Source organism: Microtus pennsylvanicus, chromosome 13 (genome assembly GCF_037038515.1).
Source record: "Microtus pennsylvanicus isolate mMicPen1 chromosome 13, mMicPen1.hap1, whole genome shotgun sequence".
NCBI lineage: Eukaryota > Metazoa > Chordata > Mammalia > Rodentia > Cricetidae > Microtus > Microtus pennsylvanicus.
Window position 1 is genome coordinate 64,959,694 of NC_134591.1, and position 20,198 is coordinate 64,979,891.

At 54.5% G+C, this 20,198-nt stretch overlaps 2 protein-coding genes across 3 annotated transcripts; one reads left to right on the forward strand and one right to left on the reverse strand.

Annotated features, from left to right (window-relative positions):
* Positions 1-1,489: 1,489 nt before the first annotated feature.
* Positions 1,490-8,911, forward strand: Tent5b (terminal nucleotidyltransferase 5B). Its single transcript, XM_075945331.1, has 2 exons — positions 1,490-1,911; positions 7,084-8,911. Exons 1-2 carry the CDS (start codon positions 1,648-1,650, stop codon positions 8,101-8,103), a joined length of 1,284 nt encoding a protein of 427 aa, XP_075801446.1. The 5' UTR covers positions 1,490-1,647; the 3' UTR covers positions 8,104-8,911.
* Positions 8,912-12,298: 3,387 nt separating this feature from the next.
* Positions 12,299-19,829, reverse strand: Trnp1 (TMF1 regulated nuclear protein 1). Of its 2 annotated transcripts, none has more exons than XM_075945333.1 (4): positions 18,915-19,829; positions 13,112-13,419; positions 12,708-12,724; positions 12,299-12,646 (listed from the first exon to the last, which is right to left on the reverse strand). In XM_075945333.1, the coding sequence occupies exon 1, from the start codon at positions 19,737-19,739 to the stop codon at positions 19,056-19,058; it is 684 nt and encodes a 227-aa protein (XP_075801448.1). In that variant the 5' UTR covers positions 19,740-19,829; the 3' UTR covers positions 12,299-12,646; positions 12,708-12,724; positions 13,112-13,419; positions 18,915-19,055. The 2 variants fall into 2 exon arrangements, with proteins under 2 accessions (XP_075801448.1, XP_075801447.1); XM_075945332.1 differs by having other exon boundaries at positions 13,081-13,419.
* Between the last annotated feature and the right edge of the window lie 369 nt (positions 19,830-20,198).

Below are 20,198 nucleotides of genomic sequence, written 5' to 3' on the forward strand. Positions count from 1 at the left end.
AAACAGTGGGTTGTCAAGGTGGCTCAGGGAGCCAGGAGATGGTGGCACACACGTTAAGTTCGTTCCAGCATTTGGGAGGCAGAGGCAGATGGATCTCTGTGAGTTCTAGGCAAGCCTGGTCTACAGAGAGTTCCAGGCTAGCTAGAGCTACACAGAGAAACTGTGTCTCAAAAAATCAATCAATCAAACAAACAAAAATAGCTCAGAAGGTAAAAGATCTTGACATCAAAGCTGAGAACTTAAATTTGATTCCTGGATTACCTCCCCCACACACACATGCAGCAAATAAATCTAAGGAACAGTGGAGGTGTGCGCCTTTAATTCCAGCACTTGGAAGGCAGAGGCAAGCAGGTGTCTGAGTTTAAGGTCAGCCTGATCTGCATAGTGAGTTACAGGTCAGCTAACGAGATCCTTTCTCCCAAATATAAGATAAAATAACAAAAAAATAAGAATAAATAAATGTTAAAAAATGTTAAAATAGCAACCAAATTCATTGGGGAGAATACAGGGGCATTGCTCAGGCTCACCCGGCCAAGCACATGGCGCCTTCTCTCAGGGGTTCCAGGAGTGGGAAACAAAGATAGCATGCCGCTGGGGCTGGCTTCCGGGAAGAAGAAATGTATGTTCTGATCTGAGGCGGGCCAAGCTGTGTCCTGTCAGACCCTGACATGTAGTAGCTGCTTCTAAATCCTGAACCCTCCTTCACTGTCATGAAGGCTACTCCTTAGCCTGCCTTGCAGGAGAATGGTTGGATATGGGATTTGTTATATCATTAGAATGAGAGGAAAAAGCACTGCAGTTATGAATCAGAATGTCTCGATTACGATTCTTCCTCCTCCTCACGACACGTATATTTAAAATCTGAAAATCAAAGTGGACAAATTCAAAAGTAGCAATAAGTCTCAGCCTCTGTGATCTGTAAAGAGAGAGAAAAGCCCTCGGTCGGCCCAGACAGGGTGGAGAGAGGATGCTGCTTAGATTTTTACACCTCCATCAGGACCATAACGGGCACTCACACGCTATGTGGCTATGTGATGATTGGTAATAACGCCCTCACCTCACCTAAAATGGAACATGTTCGCCAGGCATGCTGTGGTTCGAAGGGCCAATCGGGAATAAATTAGAAAGCGGCCGCCTCGTTAAACACTGCAACATTACCGAGACCGCCCTCCCTCCTTCGTGCCGCTGGAGGGCGCTGTCCCTCTAAGTCCCGGCAGGCTCGGGCCAATCACGTGCTGCAGAAGTTCTTTAAAGCCCAAAGGAGGGAATTCAACCTGAGAGTGGGGGCGGGGAAGGGGCGTGCCTTTCAACCAATCAGAATCCCTGGGAGCCGGCACTCCGGTGCAAAACTCTGTTGGCCAATGGTAGGGGTGGGACGAGAGGCGGGGCGGCTCCCGCTGTGTGACAGCTGTGTCGACCAATGGGGATGCGGCCCGCGGCCTATAAGAGTCAGCTGGGTGCCAGCCACCTGGCTCTAAGGTCTGTTAGTCCTAGCCGCCGTCGGAGGTGTCCCCTGGGTTTGCCTCGCCGCCGCCGCCGGGTCCCCGCACCCCGCCCCCAGCTTCGGCCGGTGCGCATCCACTCTCACCGCTCTCCTCGCCTTAACCATTCCCGGGTTTCTGCCGTCGGGGCGCCGGGGCCGGGCGAATGATGCCGTCGGAGAGTGGAGCTGAGAGCCAGGAGCGGCCAGCTGGACAGGTGGGGACGGATGCAGCCTCGGTAGAGGCCACGGCTGGGGCGGCCGGCGGCGGCCCGGACCCAGAGGCCTCCTCGGCTCCTCTGGGACGGCACCAGAGCCGGCTGAGCTGGCCACAGGTGAAGCGGCTGGACGCGCTGCTGAGAGAGCCTATCCCCATTCACGGGCGAGGCAACTTCCCCACGCTGAGCGTGCAGCCCCGGCAGATCGTGCAGGTGAGGGGACGCTGGCAGGGGCAGGGGGCTGGGGCGGTGCTCTGCCGCAAGACAGTCTACGATTGGCTCCGCAACTAGGGAAACTAAGGAACGGGGACCGGGGCTACCAGCTTAGCTCTTCTGCACCCTATTGAACATTCCTGTCCACAGTTTTAGGGAGCCCTTATTCCCTGGGAAACCACTCACCAGGATCCTCGCTGGGAGATGAGGAAGGTACTACTAGATGGGGCATCGCCCCATCTGCAAGCAAAGGCAAAAGGTACGGGCAGCCGCCAATTAGGAATGTGTGTGTTTGATTCCAAAATAGCTTTCTTCCTCTACTTCACATCCTTGGACCTCCTGCTCCCTCAGGGTTTCAGGGGCACTTTGTCCCTGTGTTCCCACAGCCCTTGGGTCAAGAAACCTTGGCTAGGTGAAACAACTCAAATCCTTGGGAAGACTCCCTGCCTCCCTGCCTCCCACGTGCTTCTGCCAGACCGGAGACCCCACCCCTGAAGATAGCATCAAATTTCCATTTTAGGTCTTCCTCCTCCCTTAAGACTGGAAATGAAGGCCAGTCAAGGTTCAGACCCCAAAAGCACCCCGCCCCCTCCTGAGGATCAGGAGGGGGAAGGTTCTAGCAGCTGCTTCCTCTATCAAACTCCATCTTCCCTTTTACTTAACCCTGTATGACCTCAAACTTACTCTTTGGGGTTCTAGCCTGAGCATTCCGGTATTCTGAAATACCAGAGGACGCCAGTTCTCACCCCCCATTCTAGCTGAGACCTCAGGTGGGACCCTCAGCTACCTAAGGCTACCCCATGAGGTGGAGATCAAGCTCAGGGAATCCTGGAGCTCACCGGGAGCAGATGGTACAGGTTCCACTGTTTCCCACCACTCCCCCTAGCTCCGAAGCTCAACATCTACATCTTAAGGGAGTGTGATAATGGGCTAGAAAAGTCTAGCGATGCTTTCTGTGTGTTCCGGCCAATCATGGGCTTTACATGCAAACCAGTTAAAGCTGGACATAATATGTCCCCCCCACCCCCGCTACGATAGCCTCCAATAGAGAGGGAGGGTGGCTGCGGGGGGATGGTCTTACCCTCCCTTCCTAGGAACAAAGATTGAGATGGAGGGGGCGGGGACAGATTCTCCTGGGCTGACTCACTGGCTGTCCCAGTGGAGCTGGCTAAGGCATTCCTTGCTTGCCCGCTGTCGTCGTCGTCTGGATCATTAGTAAACCCATTTCGGCTTTTTGTTTTGAAATAGGGTCTTCCTGTGTTCTGCCTGGGCTCCTCTCAAACTTATAGACCCAAACGATCCTCCTGCTCCAGGGTCCTGAGTAGCCACCACTCTGCCAGGAAATACCATAACCCCAGGCATGAAGGGAAGGAAAGATGGTCCTCAACATGACCACACCTCTGCAGGAACACGTATCTCAACTGACACTAAGGGCACACATGCGCCTGGGTACCATCCTCTGTCGTCTCCTGGTCGTGTGAGGGAGACTGAGTGAATGGGAGCCAAGTTTATGGTCTGGTCCTCCTCAACTAGGGACACCCCAGAGCAGGGAACCATGGGCTGTGGAGTGGATAGGTGATAGAGGCTTCAGGACTAGACTGAGAAGTCGCGTGTCTGAGCTCATGGCTTATTCCCTCTGCTGGGCTTCACGGCCCCATCTGTGCAATGGAAGTGGATTCCACCACTCAGCAATATCCTTTCTGGCTCCAGACTCCCAAGGGAACGCGTGCCTTCACCTGCCTCTGCAGCCAGTCTCCTGGTGGGGAGCCACAGCTAGCAGCTTTAAAAGCTGTTGGGATGTTAGGGGTGGGGGGAGGAGGGAAGAGCTTTCTGGGCTCCTCCCAGGGCTAAGTTGTCTCATGGTTCAAGAATGGACGCCTTCTACCTCTGTGCCCAACAAAGACTTCTCTACAGCCTCAATCTGAGCAGCTAGGAAAATCCCTCCTTGTTTGTGCCTGGCTAAAGGGACCCGCCTGTTTGTAGGAGCCCTTCTCTGTCTAGCTCTGGAGACCAGGTTCTAGCTCAACTCTGCCACTTACTGTCTTTGTGACCTTGAACAGGGCAATGGCTTTCTCAGGCCCAGAAAACTGAACTAAACAATCTGGATCTCTCCAGCTGCAGCCAGAGGGCTTGCTCGTGCAAGCTTTGTAAGTCTTCAGTCTTCCTAAGGTCTCAGCAGAAGCCCTGGACAGAGCAAGCAGTTTGGGGAATTGGGTACCTCAGCACAGGAGAAAGGAAGCCATAGTCGCTGCCCCCTCCTAGGCTGGAAAGTTTGATTTGGGAGGCTGTGAGCTGCCCTGCACTCCTTGGGTGTGGCAGTATCTGGGGACCGCCTGTCAAACTGGCGAGATTCATACCTGAGAGAGAGACAACAGCCCATGGTTGGCTGACACAGCTGGCCTCATGGCCCTGACGCAGGGGACATAATGAGGGGATTGCTACCTACTCACTCACCTGGCCAGATGCCATGCCCTGGAGTGGGCATCAGCTGAGGAGCAGGAGTTGGCACTAAGGCTCAATCAGCTCACCTGAGACTCAGGGTGGGAGATGGCCTCTCATTGGCTACCTGACCTGGGGGGGGGCAGTTGCCAAGGTGTGCAATTGAAAGATCCCATGCTGGCTGCAAACACTAGCCCTGTTTGGCTAAAGACATTCCCAGCCCCCACCTTCCCACCACCATCTATCAGTGATTTGAGGTTCATCCTCGTTTTGAAAAAAAAAAAAAAAAAGGTATGGTGGTGCACCTGCCCATTCCGTCACCTAGATGGAGGTAGGGAGAGTGGAAGTTCTGAGGCAACCTCAGCTAGTTTAAAGCCGGCTTGGGCTACCGAGACTCTGTCTCAAAATATATAAAGAGAGACAGACAGATAGATAGATAGATGTGGGAAATTGGTTTGACACCTGGTCTTGCTATATATCCCAGATTGGTCTCCAACTCTCAGTGATCCTCCTGCCTCAGGCTCACAAGTGAGAGGGATTACAGGCATTCTCCTCCATGGATAGTCGTCGTCTTCTGAAGCCTGGGCCTGGATGTGGTAGTGAGGGGGTAGGCTATGCTGGGGGTAGGGGCCACCTGTAGAGAGTGGGCTTAGCATCCATGACCTCCAGGTTCAGGCCTCACTCAGAAGCAAAACAAAAAGACAGGCTTGGAATTGGCCGTACCTGGGTTCGATCTCGAGGGTGTGACTTCATTCCTGTGAATCTAAGTTTCCCCATCTATGACATGGAGATGAAGATCTATCCCCGTGGGTTCTTGCTTGGTTGATTGGTTACTTCGGTTAGGTTTTGGTGCTGGGGATGGAGCCCAGAGCTTTACACATGTTAAGCATGCCCTCTGCAGCTGAGCCACACCCAGGTCCCGTCCCCCACCATAGATTCTGCTGAGGTCCTGCATCTGATGCTTACTAAATACCTAACCATGGTACTCCTCCCTTTCCCACCCCTGGCTGAATGTTCCGAGGGCCAGTTCTTTCCTTCCCACCCCCATTACCATGACAACTCCTTCCGGAAGTCTTCCTGGAGGGAGCCGCCCGCCTCAGATTGCCCCACTGCGGCTTGCTTCCTCAGCATTTACCTGCATTCTTCGCAGTAATTCCCTGGGAGGCTGGGGAACAACCTGCCCCAGAGCCCGCTGACTTGGCAGCGAGGTGGGGTTGCAGAGTCACTGAGGGCAGGAATGCTGCCTGGTCACTTTCAGGACACCGTGTGAAGGGCTTGGGGTTGCCAGGAAACCAAATGTCTTGTGTTCACCCCCAGCTTCACTCCTCTCCCGTGAGAGCCAATGCCCAGAAGACTTACAGGTGTTCCCTGTCGGGTTCCCGTTCATCAACCCTGGGGCTCCAGGTGGGGTCCTCCATATCCTCCTGCCTCAGCCTTCTAAGTGGCTGGGATTATAGGACTGCTCTGTCACGCCCAGCTCAGCCCTGTCATTTCTGAATGGCTTCTGCCCATGTAGCATTTGCTTCCCTGGTTCCTTTTGAGGGCAGAAGAAAAAAATGTTTGTGTCATAGTCAGAAGAAAGAATGGGGCTGGAGAGAAGCCCAGCAGTTAAGAGCACTGGCTGCTCTTGCAGAGGACTGCCTGCTCTTCCCGGCACCCACAGGATGGCTCACAACCACCTGTAACCCCAGTTCCAGGGGTCTGAAACCCTCTTCTGGCCTCCATGGATGGAGCACATGTGTAAACACACATATACATAAAATTAAAAAAAAATTTTTTTTTTTGGTTTTTTGAGACAGGGTTTCTCTGTAGCTTTGGAGCTTGTCCTGGAACTAGCTCTTGTAGACTAGGCTGGCCTCAAACTCACAGAGATCCGCCTGCTTCTGCCTCCCGAGTGCTGGGATTAAAGGCGTGCGCCACCACCGCCCGGCAAATAAAATCTTTTAAAAACTGAAAATAGCCAGGAGGAGGTGGCACAGCCCTTTATTCCCAACACTCAGGAAGCAGGGACAGGTGGGTCTCTGAGTTCGAGGGCAGCCTGGGCTACAGAATGAGTTCCAGGACAGCCAGAGAGAGCTCCATAGTGAGACCCTGTCTCTAAATAAAGAAATTCAAAATTCAAAAGAATTTACATGGGCTTGTGAATCTAGCCAACTTGGGTCCTGATCTTAGCCTTGGACGTGCATTTTCACACCCCTTCATCGGCTGGCTGGAACAGCAGTCCTAAAAAGGATTGCCATGGGAGTGCAGCCCATCACACAGTGCCTGGCACGATACCGAGCGTTTGCTTGCCCTGTCAGGAAGGTCAGGTAGCACGGTGGAAAACTCTAGGCCCGAACTGAATGCCTGGCTCTATATTTGCCAGCTGTGTGACTTTGGAAAGCTCTCGGGCTACTCTGTGCTTCTGTTTCCCAACCTGTGAAGCAGGACTATACCTTGCCTCATCAGGTTATTAGGAAGATTAAGTGAGGTTGTATTTTAATATAAAGTGCTTAGTAAGTTCTCGGCTTGCGTTTGTTATTTTTATTGCTCTTCTGAGTCATTCCTTTCAACTGGGCCCTTCTCCAGATTGGCAAATCAAGGCTTTGTAAGTTACAAGACTTTGCAAAGACACAGGAACCGGTAAGAGGTCAGCAGTAATGGATAGGTAGGGCGATTAATCCTGGAAGCCCTGGGTGCAGACCTGAGAGGCACAGGCACCTGACCCTTCTCTCCTCCCCACCACCCCTGCAGGTGGTCCGCAGCAGCCTGGAAGAACAGGGATTGCGCGTACACAGCGTTCGGCTGCACGGCTCAGCCGCCAGCCACGTGCTGCACCCCGAGAGTGGCCTAGGCTACAAGGACCTGGACCTGGTGTTCCAGATGGACCTACAGAGTGAGGCATCCTTCCAGCTGACCAAGACAGTGGTCCTGGCTTGCCTGCTGGACTTCCTGCCGGTGGGAGTGAGCCGGGCCAAGATCACTCCCCTGACCCTCAAGGAGGCCTATGTGCAGAAGCTGGTGAAAGTGTGCACGGAGCTGGACCGCTGGAGCCTCATCTCGCTGTCCAACAAGAGCGGTAAGAACGTGGAACTCAAATTCGTGGACTCCGTGAGGCGCCAGTTCGAATTCAGCATCGACTCCTTCCAGATCATCCTGGACTCACTGCTGCTCTTTGGCCAGTGCTCCTGCACACCAATGTCGGAGGACTTCCACCCGACTGTGACAGGCGAGAGCCTATATGGGGACTTTGCTGAGGCCTTGGAGCATCTGCAGCACCGAGTCATTGCCACCCGCAGCCCTGAGGAGATCCGCGGCGGAGGTCTCCTCAAGTACTGCCACCTCCTGGTGCGGGGCTTCCGACCAAGGCCCAGCACCGACGTTCGTGCCCTACAGCGATACATGTGTTCCCGTTTCTTCATCGACTTTCCGGACCCGGTGGAGCAGAGGCGCATTCTGGAGCGCTACCTGGAGGCCCACTTTGGTGGAGCAGATGCAGCCCGCCGGTATGCTTGCCTTGTGACACTGCACCAGGTGGTCAACGAGAGCACAGTGTGCCTCATGAGCCACGAGCGCCGCCAGACCCTGGACCTTATCACCATGCTAGCCCTCCAGGCGCTAGCTGAGCAGGGCCCTGCTGCCGCCGCTGCCCTGGCCTGGAGACGTCCAGGCTCTGATGGAGTCGTACCAGCCACTGTTAATTACTATGTGACCCCCATGCAGCCCCTGCTACCCCGGGCTCACTCCTATCCCACCTGGCTGCCTTGCAACTGACTGATCCTGGCTAGAAGGGAATGAGCTTCGTGGGGGTGGGGCAGGATCATCAGGTATGTGAGGAGGATGTGGCCAGACACCGGCCGCCTGTGCCAGCTGGCCTGGTACTAGAGGGTTGGGCTTTTGAACAGACCAGACTTTTCCTGCATGAGGTTCCTATGGGGCAAATCAGGTTCTTGATAGGAGGACCCTTTGGTCATCGCACCACACTCCTGGACCTGCATGACTTGGGTCACAGAGATTAACCTGTTGAAAAGTCAAAGTCAGCTGGGGTGGCGGTTTCAGTACTGACACCTTGGGTGGATTTCCATGGCCTGGGGTCAGCCCACAAGGACCCAGAAGTTCCTACACTGGCTACAATACGACATCACGTGACAGGAATACTCACTTTGGGGTCTATATGAATGACTCACAGAGCCAGGTGGTCCAACCTTGCTGACCATTGAGAAGGTAAACTAAGGCATGAGGCAGCTCCCTGGGTTTCTGGAGGGATGGGAATTCAGGCTCCTGAAACCCATGTGGCCTTCTTGAGGTGCTGAGGTGTCCAGTGGACAGGTAAACAGCCACGACGGGATGCCTCCCCGTGTGCCACCCTCTCCCTTCCCTTGTGTCTCCCAGGAGCCCTGCTGTCTGGGCACTAATGCTGGGGGCTGCCTGGTTCAAAGCTGCCGCAGTCAGCGACTCCCACCCCACGGCTCGGTTATGGGATTTTCACGTGGCGGGTGGGCGGGAGGCATACCCCATCTCTTTTCCCATTCCTCTGAGCTTGCCACTGTGGTGCACTCTTCCCACCAATAAAAGTGTCTACACCTGGCATAACCGTATGCTTTCTCCTGGGGTAAGGATCTCTATGGCACAGGTTGGCCCTACCTCCCCAGGCTGTTTGACTTGTGATGTGGGAGGAGGAGCCAAGGAGCGGCTGTTGCGAGTCCCTCCTGTCCAAAGCTTAACAGCTGTGAACTGGCAGTCTGGCTGGTCTCCGTGTTGGCTCAGCAAGTCTAGGCCTCTCGTGTTAAAGGGGAATATGCCCCGGAATCCTAGAGGCCCAAACCTGGCCTTTGGTTAGCATGTCTGTCCACTCTGTCTGCCTAGGAAGCAAGCAGGGTGAATCTGAACTGGAATGAAAGCTGAGGCTAGGTGACTTGCAGGGATCCCCCAGAGTCCAGCTACGGTCTTCCAAGCAAGTGGACACGGGCATGCTCTACCTTATTGTAAACAGGTCCTCTAGAGAGTGGCTGGGTCTCTCTGAACCCAGCTGGGGCCAGCCAAGTGGTCCAGCAGTGCCAGCTTTTGGGGAGCTATTCCCTCAGGGCATCGGTCACTCACTTCTGGACGCTGCCTGCTGTTTACCCCGCCTCTTTGATCTGGGGATCGCAAAGCTTTTAACATATTCAGCCTCATTAGGCCCCTCTGAAGTGGTGACTTTGATGGTTCCAGTCAGGTGGAAAAGAATAAAGCAGCAAAGGAGGCCCCAGGGGGTCATCAGAGGGAGTGCTCACCTGGGCTGTGGGTTTGGCTAGGTGCCTCAGTTCCTTCTGCTCCTGGCTCTAAATGGCTGGAAAGGCAATTGAAAAGGATCTCCCAGGCCTGACTGTGCTGGCACACACCTTTAATCCCAGCACCCTGGAGGCAGAGGTGGGCAGACCTCTGAGTTTGGGGCCAGCCTGATCTACAGAGTGAGTTCCAAGACAGGCTCCAAAAGCTACACAGAGAAAGTTTTGAAAAAGAAAAAAACGGGGGAAGGGGGGCTCTCCTATCCCACCCACCTGTGGCCACCTCATTAAGGTGCTCAGACAAAGCTTCTCCTACCTCCTGATTTGGCCATGTGAGCCTAAACTTGAGCTGGGAACATTGTAAACACAGCAGGCTCAATGGCTTGGGATGCGGGTTCACCTGGATTTGCTTGGTTCAGATGAGAAACCCAGTTCTGTCTTCGTGTGTATGCACCGAGCTCAACCATACGCCTGTTATGGTTCTGGGTTTAGGATCCCTACCCTTGTGACAGTTATACCCTAATAAGGTAAACAGTGTGATCTTAGAAGGTCAACAATGCAGAAAAATGTATGTAGCAAGGAACTTAAATCGACACAAGGTGCCCCTCATGGAAGATGGTATTGGATTGAACAAAGCCTGATAGGTTCTGGGAAGTGAGCCATGTAGCTGTCTAGAGAAAGTGTTCTGGGCCAAGGGAGCTTGTCTGTGAATGCACACGTGCCCTGGCAGGCATGTCTGAAGGAGGGCACGTGTGCCTAAGGATGTCTGGCCGGTCCTGTGTGGGTGTGGGTACTCTCTGGAGCCGGCACACACACGTGCGTGGATGTAACGAGGTGGGGGGAGTGGCAGACGTTCACGGCAACAGCTGTGGAGCGTGATTTATTCTAGGCCCGATGCCATGCTTAGGTCTGTCCAAGCACTGGAGTCGCATCCTTACAACAACTCCAGAGAACAGTGTTCTTTCCATCTTAGAGACAAAAACGCGGGCCGAAGCGGTGGAAGAGGTTTGCCGGACTCAAGACGTTGCATCCGCCCTTGCACTGTAGTTCCACACGAATGACGGTGACAAGCCTGTCTCCTGTGCACTTGTGGCAAGGCTCGGGCTATTTTCTGTATGACTGGCAGAGTGTAGCAGAGTGCCAAGACATACATTTTCTTGATGTATCTGTGCCAGTAGTCATGGCTTGGGGTGACTGTCTGGGACCTGTCGTGGCAACAGCACACCTGAGAGCTATGGGTGTGGTACATTGTTTCCGGGTGTGAGAAAAACATTCTGTACCTGACGTTGTCCTTGTGGATTATCCCCGTGGCTACCTAGGAATGCCAGGATGTGCAGGCTGCAGGAATTCGGAATCTGGACAGCTGAGGGGAGAGAGTCCTGTCCTTCACCTTCTAACCGCTGTACCAATAACAACCCACCCACCCCTTCCTACCAGTTGTAAGTCAGGGGGCCAGAGCCACAGTGGGCACCCCTGGGCAGGTACATGTTATGCCGGCCCCTCCTGATCCACTATCCACCCATCTGCTCAGGGCCCTGGGGAGGCTGTTGGGTGGCATCAATGGCTCCCTTGTTCCCCAGTTTCCTGCTGCTCTTGACACTGAGGCCCCAGCAGGAGGAGCCTGAAAGGAGAGGGTGTTTACTCTTCTCCCTCCCTCCCAGGCTGTCATGGTTCACACCCCTCGTGCTAATGGCAGCAGGCCTTTAACACTTGCCTCCCAATGTGAGTTTTTCTCATGAGCTCTCTCTGGAACCCAGGGCCTTCCACATTCTAGGCAAACACCTTATTACTGAAGTTACAGCTCTAGTTTTTTTTCTTGATTTTTTTTTTCTTTACTTTTCTTTTTTTTTTTGAAGACGGAGTATTCCTGTGTCCTGTGTAGCCCAGGCTAGCCTTAAATTCTCCCGTCTTCCTGCCTCCGTCTCCTGAGTGCTGGGATTACAGCCGTGTGTCACCAGTTCTGGCTCCCCTTTATTAGTTTTTAGATACATCCCACACCTACGTTTGTTTTTGGAGACAGGGTTTCTCTGTGTATCTCTGACTGTCCTGGAACTCTTTCTGTAGACCAGGCTGGCCTCGATCTCGCAGAGATCCACCTGCCTCTGCCTCCCTGAGTGCTGGGATTAAAGGCATGCACCACCACTGCCTGGCTCCCATACCTTTTCTAAAGTCCCTTTTTAAAGACTCTCCCTGGGCTAGAGAGATGGCTCAGTGGTTAAGAGCATTGCCTGCTCTTCCAAAGGTCCTGAGTTCAATTCCCAGCAACCACATGGTGGCTCACAACCATCTGTAATAAGATCTGGTGCCCTCTTCTGGCCTGCAGGCATACACACAGATAGACCATTGTATACATAACAAATAAATATTAAATAAATAAATAAATAAATAAAAGACTCTCCCCAGTTTAAATGCACCTGTCTCCTGAGACCCCAAGGGACAGTCACCCACAACACTATACCACAAGCGTTGACATCCACTGTCACAGCTTCTCAGCCTGCACGCGTCACTCGGTCTCATGTATTTCTTTCTGGGCTTCCTTGTCATACCGCTGTTAACCAAGGGTCAGCTCTGAGCCAAGTCAAGGGAAAACCAGTTGCTCTGTAAGCCAGTCCCTAGGCCCAGACTGCCAAACCAAACAGAAGCTGTCACCCACCAGACAGAAGGCGCAGGGACACTGCAACGTGAGCCACAACACCGCACAGTTCAGCCTCGCATTACTGAGTTTTATTCTTCCCGTGTGTATATAGTTGGGGACCGAGTCGATATACAGAAGCCTCTAAGTTCCGGGCGGTGTGTGAGTACATGTGCCTCCTTCCCTTGTCGTAAAGAAAAGGATTTCCCCTGTGCATTGAACTTGGCTCGGAAGTTTGATGTTGCCACCCCCTCATCCTAAGAAAGAGGTGTCCCCCTAGGAGGCAGCAGCTGATTGTCTGCAAGGAGCCACAGAGATGTCCTCACTCACATGGGGAGGACAAGGACAGTGGCTGAAGGAAAACAGGCGTTTTCTACACCAGTGATTTGCCTCAAATAGGCCTCCTGGAGCTATTGGACTTAGAAGTGACGGGGGCTCCAGCTACTGTGACCTGCAGTGACGGGGGGGGGGGGGGACACTCCAGCTACACTGTGACCTGCAGTGACCGGGGCTCCAGCTACTGTGACCTGCAGTGACCGGGGCTCCAGCTACTGTGACCTGCAGTGACCGGGGCTCCAGCTACTGTGACCTGCAGTGACGGGGGCTCCAGCTACACTGTGTCCGGGGCTCCAGCTACTGTGACCTGCAGTGACCGGGGCTCCAGCTACTGTGACCTGCAGTGACGGGGGCTCCAGCTACTGTGACCTGCAGTGACCGGGGCTCCAGCTACTGTGACCTGCAGTGACGGGGGCTCCAGCTACACTGTGTCCGGGGCTCCAGCTACTGTGACCTGCAGTGACCGGGGCTCCAGCTACTGTGACCTGCAGTGACCGGGGCTCCAGCTACTGTGACCTGCAGTGACGGGGGCTCCAGCTACTGTGACCTGCAGTTTAAGAATGAGGAGTCTATCTTTAAAGGAAATCCTTCTCGTGGTCACACTGGCCATGTTTGCTGCACTCTGCTAATTGACTGCATCTCAGGTCCCTGCATAAGCAAAGTTAAACGCAGTGTATGGAAAGCAACAATTGAGAGTATAGCAAGTTCCCAGGCCCCAGTCCCTTGCCACTGGAAGGGCTCCTGGGAGGAGGGTGCTGAGACTGGGTACAGTCAATCCTGGAAGTCTTCCTGAGGGCGGTGTCCAGAGGAGTGGAATGCAGAAGTCCAGACCCATAAAGTGGAGGCTCCAGGGAGCTGGAAGAACAATGCCAAGAGCCTTAATTACCTTTTCCAGAAGCTGTCCCACCCCACCCGAAATCTTCCACAGCTGCTTCCTTGAGGACTATCATAGGGAGGCAGGGCAAGAGGGTTTGCTATGGAAAGGGGCTCAGAGAAGCAGAGGTTCCCTAGGATCTTGGTCTTTGGCTGGGATCCCCATGAGGCTGAGCAGCTGGAATGGAATGTTCCTGGAATGAAGAGCCCGCCCCTCCCCCACGCCTCTCCTTCCTGAGCTCCCCAGGGCTGTTCCAGAGATTCCCAATATGGTGATGCTCTAGAGCCCCGGCTCTCAACCTTCCTACCTCCCCCCTGGCGGCACCCTTTAAATCAGGTCCTCACGTTGTGGTGACCCCCGGCCATAAAACTATTGTCATTGCTACTTCATGACTATAACTTTGCTACTGTTATGATCGTCTCTGTGTTTTCTGATGGTCTTAGGCAATCCCTATGGGAGTGGAGACCCATAGGTTAAGAACCCCTGCCCTAGAGCCACCAAGGCTTGCGTTGTTCCTCTGGTGGAATAACCCATCTTTATCCAGCTTTTGCGTTGTCTCCTGCCCTGGGCAGAGTGGTTCCACCATCACAGAGCCCCACTATGAGGCACTCAGTAGGACTTCTTGCACCCAGATGTTAACCCTTCGCTAGTGTTTCTCGAGCTGGGGAGATAGCTTGGAGGTTAAGAGTATGTCCTGCTCTTGTATAGGTCTCAAGTTCAGCTCCCAGCACCCACACCAAACAGCTTACAAATGCCTGTAACTTCAGTTCCAGGGGGTCCCACACTGTGTCCTTCAAGGGCACCTGCACACACACATAATTTTTTGTTGTTTGGGTTTTTTTTTGTTTTGTTTTTTCGAAATGGTTTCTCTGTAGCTTTGGAGCCTGTCCTGGAACTAGCTCTTGTAGACCAGGCTGGCCTCGAACTCAAAAAGATCCTCCTGCCTCTGCCTCCTGAGTGCTGGGATTAATGACATGTGCCACCACCGCCTGGTTCACATACATATAATTTAAAATAAAAATCTTAAAGAAAAAAAAAGGAAAATATTTAGAGGCAGGAGTACTCATGCACACCTTTAACCCTGGCACTCAGGAGACAGAGGCAGGTGATTCTCTGAGTTGAAGGTCAGCCTGGTCTATAGTGCAACTTCTAAGGCTGCACAGAGAAATTCTGTCTCAAAAACCAAAACAAAAAAATAAAAATGGGAAGTCATTGCACCAAGCTGAGACAGTTCAGTTCACCCCAAGACCAGATTTCAGGTTTCTTTTGTTCTATTTTGAGCCCTTGTGCCTGCCATAGAACATGTTCTCCTCTCCTGCTACCCAGGCTTTTTGCTCCCTTGGCACCGAACATCCCTGCTCAGAGCTTCAGGGAGGGAGACAGCTGGAACAAGCCTTAGCTGTGCTGTGCATCCAGTCCTGAACATCTTTGGCCCACCCTTGCCATAAGCCAGGTATGTTGAGTCAGCTTGACTCACCTCTAGAACCCAGACAACCAGCAAGGGTGTGGCCAGTCCTGGGGGGCAGGGTGCAAGACACACTTGGCTGCCCCTGCAGCATCTCATACCTCCCTCCCAGGACTGGACCCACTAAAAACAAGAACTCAGAAATCCCCCCAAAATGGTGCTGTCGTTGGCCCACTGAGCTTACAGGTTTCCACCTTTGAGGAGACCATCTGCACACCTCAGTCCTCTGCCTCATGGCCATGGGGCTAAGAGCCTTGCATGTTGAGTGTTTGAGAGAATGTGAACCATAGGTGCTTAGTATGGTGCCCAGTGTGAAGGAAGTGGTCCATTTATTCCAGAACTAAGGGTTCTCGTCTCTCATCACTCTGGCTAGGGTGTAGTCAAGGAATAATGGGAGAAGAAACAGGCTGGGAATTTCCCAGCTTTCCTAAATACCTCCTCCAGGCCTAGACTCTCCAACTCGGAGACGCCAGGGCACCTGAGTGCTTGGTTCTCAAGGAATCAAGCTGTCATCACAAGACACTGCCCACTGCTGGTCTGGAACACCTTCGTCTGGACCTGTCACTTCAGCCTAATGTCTAGGAACCACATTGGTCGTTAGGTGGTGGCGGAACCAAGTGATGTCATCAGCGGAACAAATAGGTAAATTACAGAACTGACTCGGGTGCGGGCAGTCAACAGTGGAAGCCTCTTCCCAAGAAGTCTTTCCTACTGGAATCTCTCCTTGAAGGCAGGGTCTCCTCTGTCCCTTTCTCGAGTTGTGCTCCCAGGGGTGATGGATGCAGAGCAGAACCCCAGCCTCCTCATGCTAGAAGCCATCACTAGAACCACTCCGTCAGTAATGGGTCTCGGGAACAGCCACCACCGCTTATTACGCTGACCCTTAAAGCTCAAAGCCAGCAAGCCCAGGACCACAGAGGAGATGGTGGAGGACTGGGCCACCCGAAACAGAACGCGCCCCAGGCCACGCCCCCAACTCTCACTAAGCAGCTCCACACTGCCCTCTGGTGGCAATGCTAAGTAAGTTAACTGCTGGGATCAGCCTAAAAGCAAAGGGGCTTCTGTTTACTGAGCACCCAGATTCACTGGTTGACATAGTGTCCTCACTGCACAGATCCCCAGGGTCCCTGAACTCGTCCAGTCTGCAGACTAGGGGCCATCAAGAAAGTATTCATCCAGAGCTACACAGTGAGACCCTGTCTCAAAAGCAAACGAAAGTGTTCAGGAAGTCATGTGGGAAGAGTGCTTCTGATCAGGGGTAGAGTAATATAAGCCATAGAAACCAAACTTGCAGAGGCTGGGGATGTAGCTCAGTTAGTGAGTGCCTGCCCAGCATGGACCAGACCCTGGGTCCAACACCAGACCCATAAACACAGCATGGTGGGGTATGCACCAAAACCCATTTGGGAGGTGGAGGCAAGAGACCAGAAGTTCACAGTTGGGACCAGACAGGTAGTTCAGTAGGTAAAGATGCCTCTGCCGGGCCTGACCACCTGAGCTCAACCTCTGGGACCCACATGGTGGAAGAGAGAATGGATTCCTGCAAGTTTTCCTCTGACCTTCACGCAGGGCTCCGGTACATGCATGCCCCTCACCCACCCACAAATGAGGCATGTTTTGAAGAAAAAAAGTTCAAAATCATCCTGAGCTATTTATGGAGGTTATGGCAAACTGTCTCAAAAATAAAATCAGAAAATAACCTGGGTTCCAATTAGGTCTCCTGAGATGGTGACATCCAGGAAGGCTGCCTGGAAGAGGTCCAAAGAGCAAACCCTTCACGGTGGAGGCCATCTGGTACGTGTTCCTCCTGAAACCCAGGGAGTAAATGGAAACCCGGGTCTGCTGGGTGAGGAGAGCCTGGAGCCGGACCTGGGGACTCTACACAGGGTGCTACGAGGCTCAGACAGGGCGAGAAGGTGACTTTCCCTTGGTTGAAAGATGCACACAGACTAACTGTATAACCTGAGGTTCGAGTCAGTGAGTTCTGTGGTTCGCCTTGGCCCAGACTTCTTTTGTTGGGTGGGGGAAGGGAGTGGAGGGAGGTACCATCGCTGCCTATCCCCCCACGTGCCCACCCACTCTTCTCCAGCAAGTGTCATCTCTCTGTATCCACCCACCCCACCTCTAAATCAGGTCAAAGCTGATTACAGTGAACCCCAGAGACAGTCCTAACTGACGGCAGGGAGCACTCTACAGCGAACCCCAGAGACGGTCCTAACTGACGGCAGGGAGCACTCTACAGCGAACCCCAGAGACGGTCCTAACTGACGGCAGGGAGCACTCTACAGCGAACCCCAGAGACGGTCCTAACTGATGGCAGGGAGCACTCTATGCCATTAGCTGAAAGCAGCTGCGGAGCCACTGCTGCAGACCAGCAATCAGGTGGTCCTGGCAGAAGCCCAGCGCTGCAGCCAGCAATGTCACCTCCAAGAAGTCCTGTGCTCTCTGGGCCTCAGCACCCCGGATAAACTGAGAGGGCTCAGTAAGTCCGCCCTATCCGAGGAAGCCAGGACACGTCAGAGTCCCCACGACACTGGTCCCAGAGCTTTCTCAGAAGCTCTGAGCGGTCCAGCTAAGGCGGCTTCATGAAGGCCTTCTGAGAACCCAGCTGCTAAGTCTGTTACGTGTGGAGAAAAAGGCCTGATGGGGGTAGGGTCAGCAGAGGACTCCTGCCCATGGCAATCTACTTGACTCCATTACTGATGTGACTCTGACATCTTCCTCTTCCTCCTGCACTCCCTTCTCAGGTCTGACAGGAGGGACAACCATATTCTGAGAAGCTGTGACTCGGAGAGGGGACAGTATTGTTCTGGGTCACTGTAGACAGGGTCCAGAGGTCAGCTCTCCCTAGCTGGAACACAATGAAAAGGGCACACACAGCCTAGGATCAGGTTTCTCTCTCTCTCTCTCTCTCTCTCTCTCTCTCTCTCTCTCTCTCTCATGTGACCTTGAGAAATCCCTTTTCCATTTTATAAAATGAGGACTTTAAATTAGCTCCTGGTTCCTGAGACAGAAGGCAGCACCGGTCTCTAGGTGTGATTTAAATCAGTAAAATGTCCACAGCTTACAGTGAGAAAAAAATCCTACACCCCATTTTGGCTTCCCCCGCGGCCCTCCGGAGAGGCAGATATACCCTCTTTACCACTGACGAGTGGGCTGTCATCAATCAGATGCAGGAAGCGAGCCAGGGGCCAGGCCACTGAGTGCAGACAGAGGAATGGGGGCCTGAAGGGCATGTTGTCAGGAAGAAGCAGGTGGCATTTCCAGTCTGGCCCTTTAAGGCCCGCCTTTCTGGAAGCTGATGCCATGCCTGCCCCTTTGGGGCTGTTAAAGAGTCACCTGGCTCTGTCTCTGGCAGAGCCATCTTTAAGATACATTGGGGAGGGCTGCTGGTTGAGCAGGTGATAAACCTCCCATTCTGGTCATCTCCATCAGTCTACAAACACAGGTAACAAAATTATTAGGAATAAAGCTGCCTCCTAGAAGCGGCCTAACTAAACTCGCTGGGGGGCAAATCTTCAACTTCTATGGGATTCTGTCTCCTCCAATGGGAAAGGGGCTCCGAGGAGGACAATCCCATCATACAGCCCCAAGGCAGCGCTCCTTCCATCCTGGGGTCTTACTCTTCCCTCCCATCCCCGAGAGATGGAGCCCTGCTGTGTAGAAACCAGCAGCTTCAAGGGCAGGACTTTACTTACAGTCCCAGGGGACCCAGGAGAGACCACACAAGCGCAGGTGAAGGTGGCAGAAGCTACAGTATCGCAGCAGGCTCCAGCTGGTTAAAGTTTGCCACCAAATCCTTCCTGAAGCCCAACACCCTCCACTAGTTCAGCTCTGTAAGGGGACAACAGCGCTGCCACTTAACCCAACAAGAGAGAAGCCACGAAAAAACGGACAGCTCCCTTAGGGCCTCACAGACGCCAGGCACCCCAGAGATGAGACATCACAACTACTGCACACCTCGACACAGACACACTGTACCCCAGAAAGCACCAGTTAACAACACCTCACCTTAGTCTCATTTTCAGGGCCCCCGGGCCCCCGCCTGTCTCCTCCGCAGAGATGACGCCGTCCATCTAGCCAGCACTCGGACCCGTCCGTCCGTCTGTCCTTCCGCCTGTCTCCGGAGCCCAGGGGTCGCGGGTTCTGAGGTCAGCGCTGCGGGGAGGCGGGGCCGCGGGGCGGGCTGCGGCGGAAGGGCGAGTCGGGCTCGGGGCAGTGGCCGCGCCGCAGCCGCCCGGCACCCCAGGGTACGCAGCTCCCCAGGCCCAGCGCCGAGGCCAGCAGCGCGGGAGGACGACCCCGGCGGCCGCGGCGCGCACCCTTCTTGAGACGCGACCCGTGCGCCGCCAGGTAGAGCTCGGCCTGGGCCACGCCGCCGCTCAGGCGACTCAGGCTCTCGGCGCGGTGCGCCAGGCGCAGCTCGGCAGCCAAGAAGACTCGGTGCAGCTGCAGCACCCGGCTCTCCAGCTCCGACACCAGGCGCCGGCGGCCCTCCACTTCTAGCAGTCTCCGCCGCGCTTCGGCCAGCTCCAGAGCGCGGCCCCCCGCCCCTGCCGCCGCACCCGCACCCCCGCCGGAGCCTCCCGCCGGGCCCGCGCCCCCCGGACCCCCACTAGCACCCTGGCGCCAGCGCTGCAGCTCCTGCCCCTCTGCGGGTGTCTCCGCCGCCTCGGGCAAGGGCGGTGACTGAGTGGGTGTCGGGGTCGAGGTCGGCGATGGAGGCGGGGGCTGGAGGGACGGCAGGGGCTCCCGGGGTGGCGGCGGGGGGGACCCCGGTTCTGCCGTCCCTTCCTGGGCCCCTGGGCCACAGGCGCTGATGCGGCAGCCCGGCATCCCCCGCCCCGCGGCGGTCCCCGGCTGTCAGTACGGTGGGGAGGAGAGATGCTGGGCACGAGAGAAGGGAGAGGCGGCCGCAGAACCCACACCCAGGCCGCACGCGCCGCCCCGCAACTTATAGCACATGGGGCGGAGCTATGGGCCTCACAGCCAATCCGAGACTTGCGGGTCCTCAATCGGCCTGTCCTCTACCTAGAAGCGCGTCCGCAAGCGCCTCAGGTTCCCGGTCCTTCTCCCGGGTTGGCCCTATTTGGGGATCACCCCAAATTTTGGGTGGATAAGTAGCGGTCACTTTCCTGGCCTGGACTCTCACAGCGGTAAACTTCGAAGGGATGCTTAAAAGTCATACATTTCAGTCTCCACCCAGAGAAGGATTTGGATTGAGCGTCACCCCTGCCCCCCTTCCCCGCGCTCACGACCGTGAGAGCCTGGCCTAGAACTCAGCGCTCAGGATCT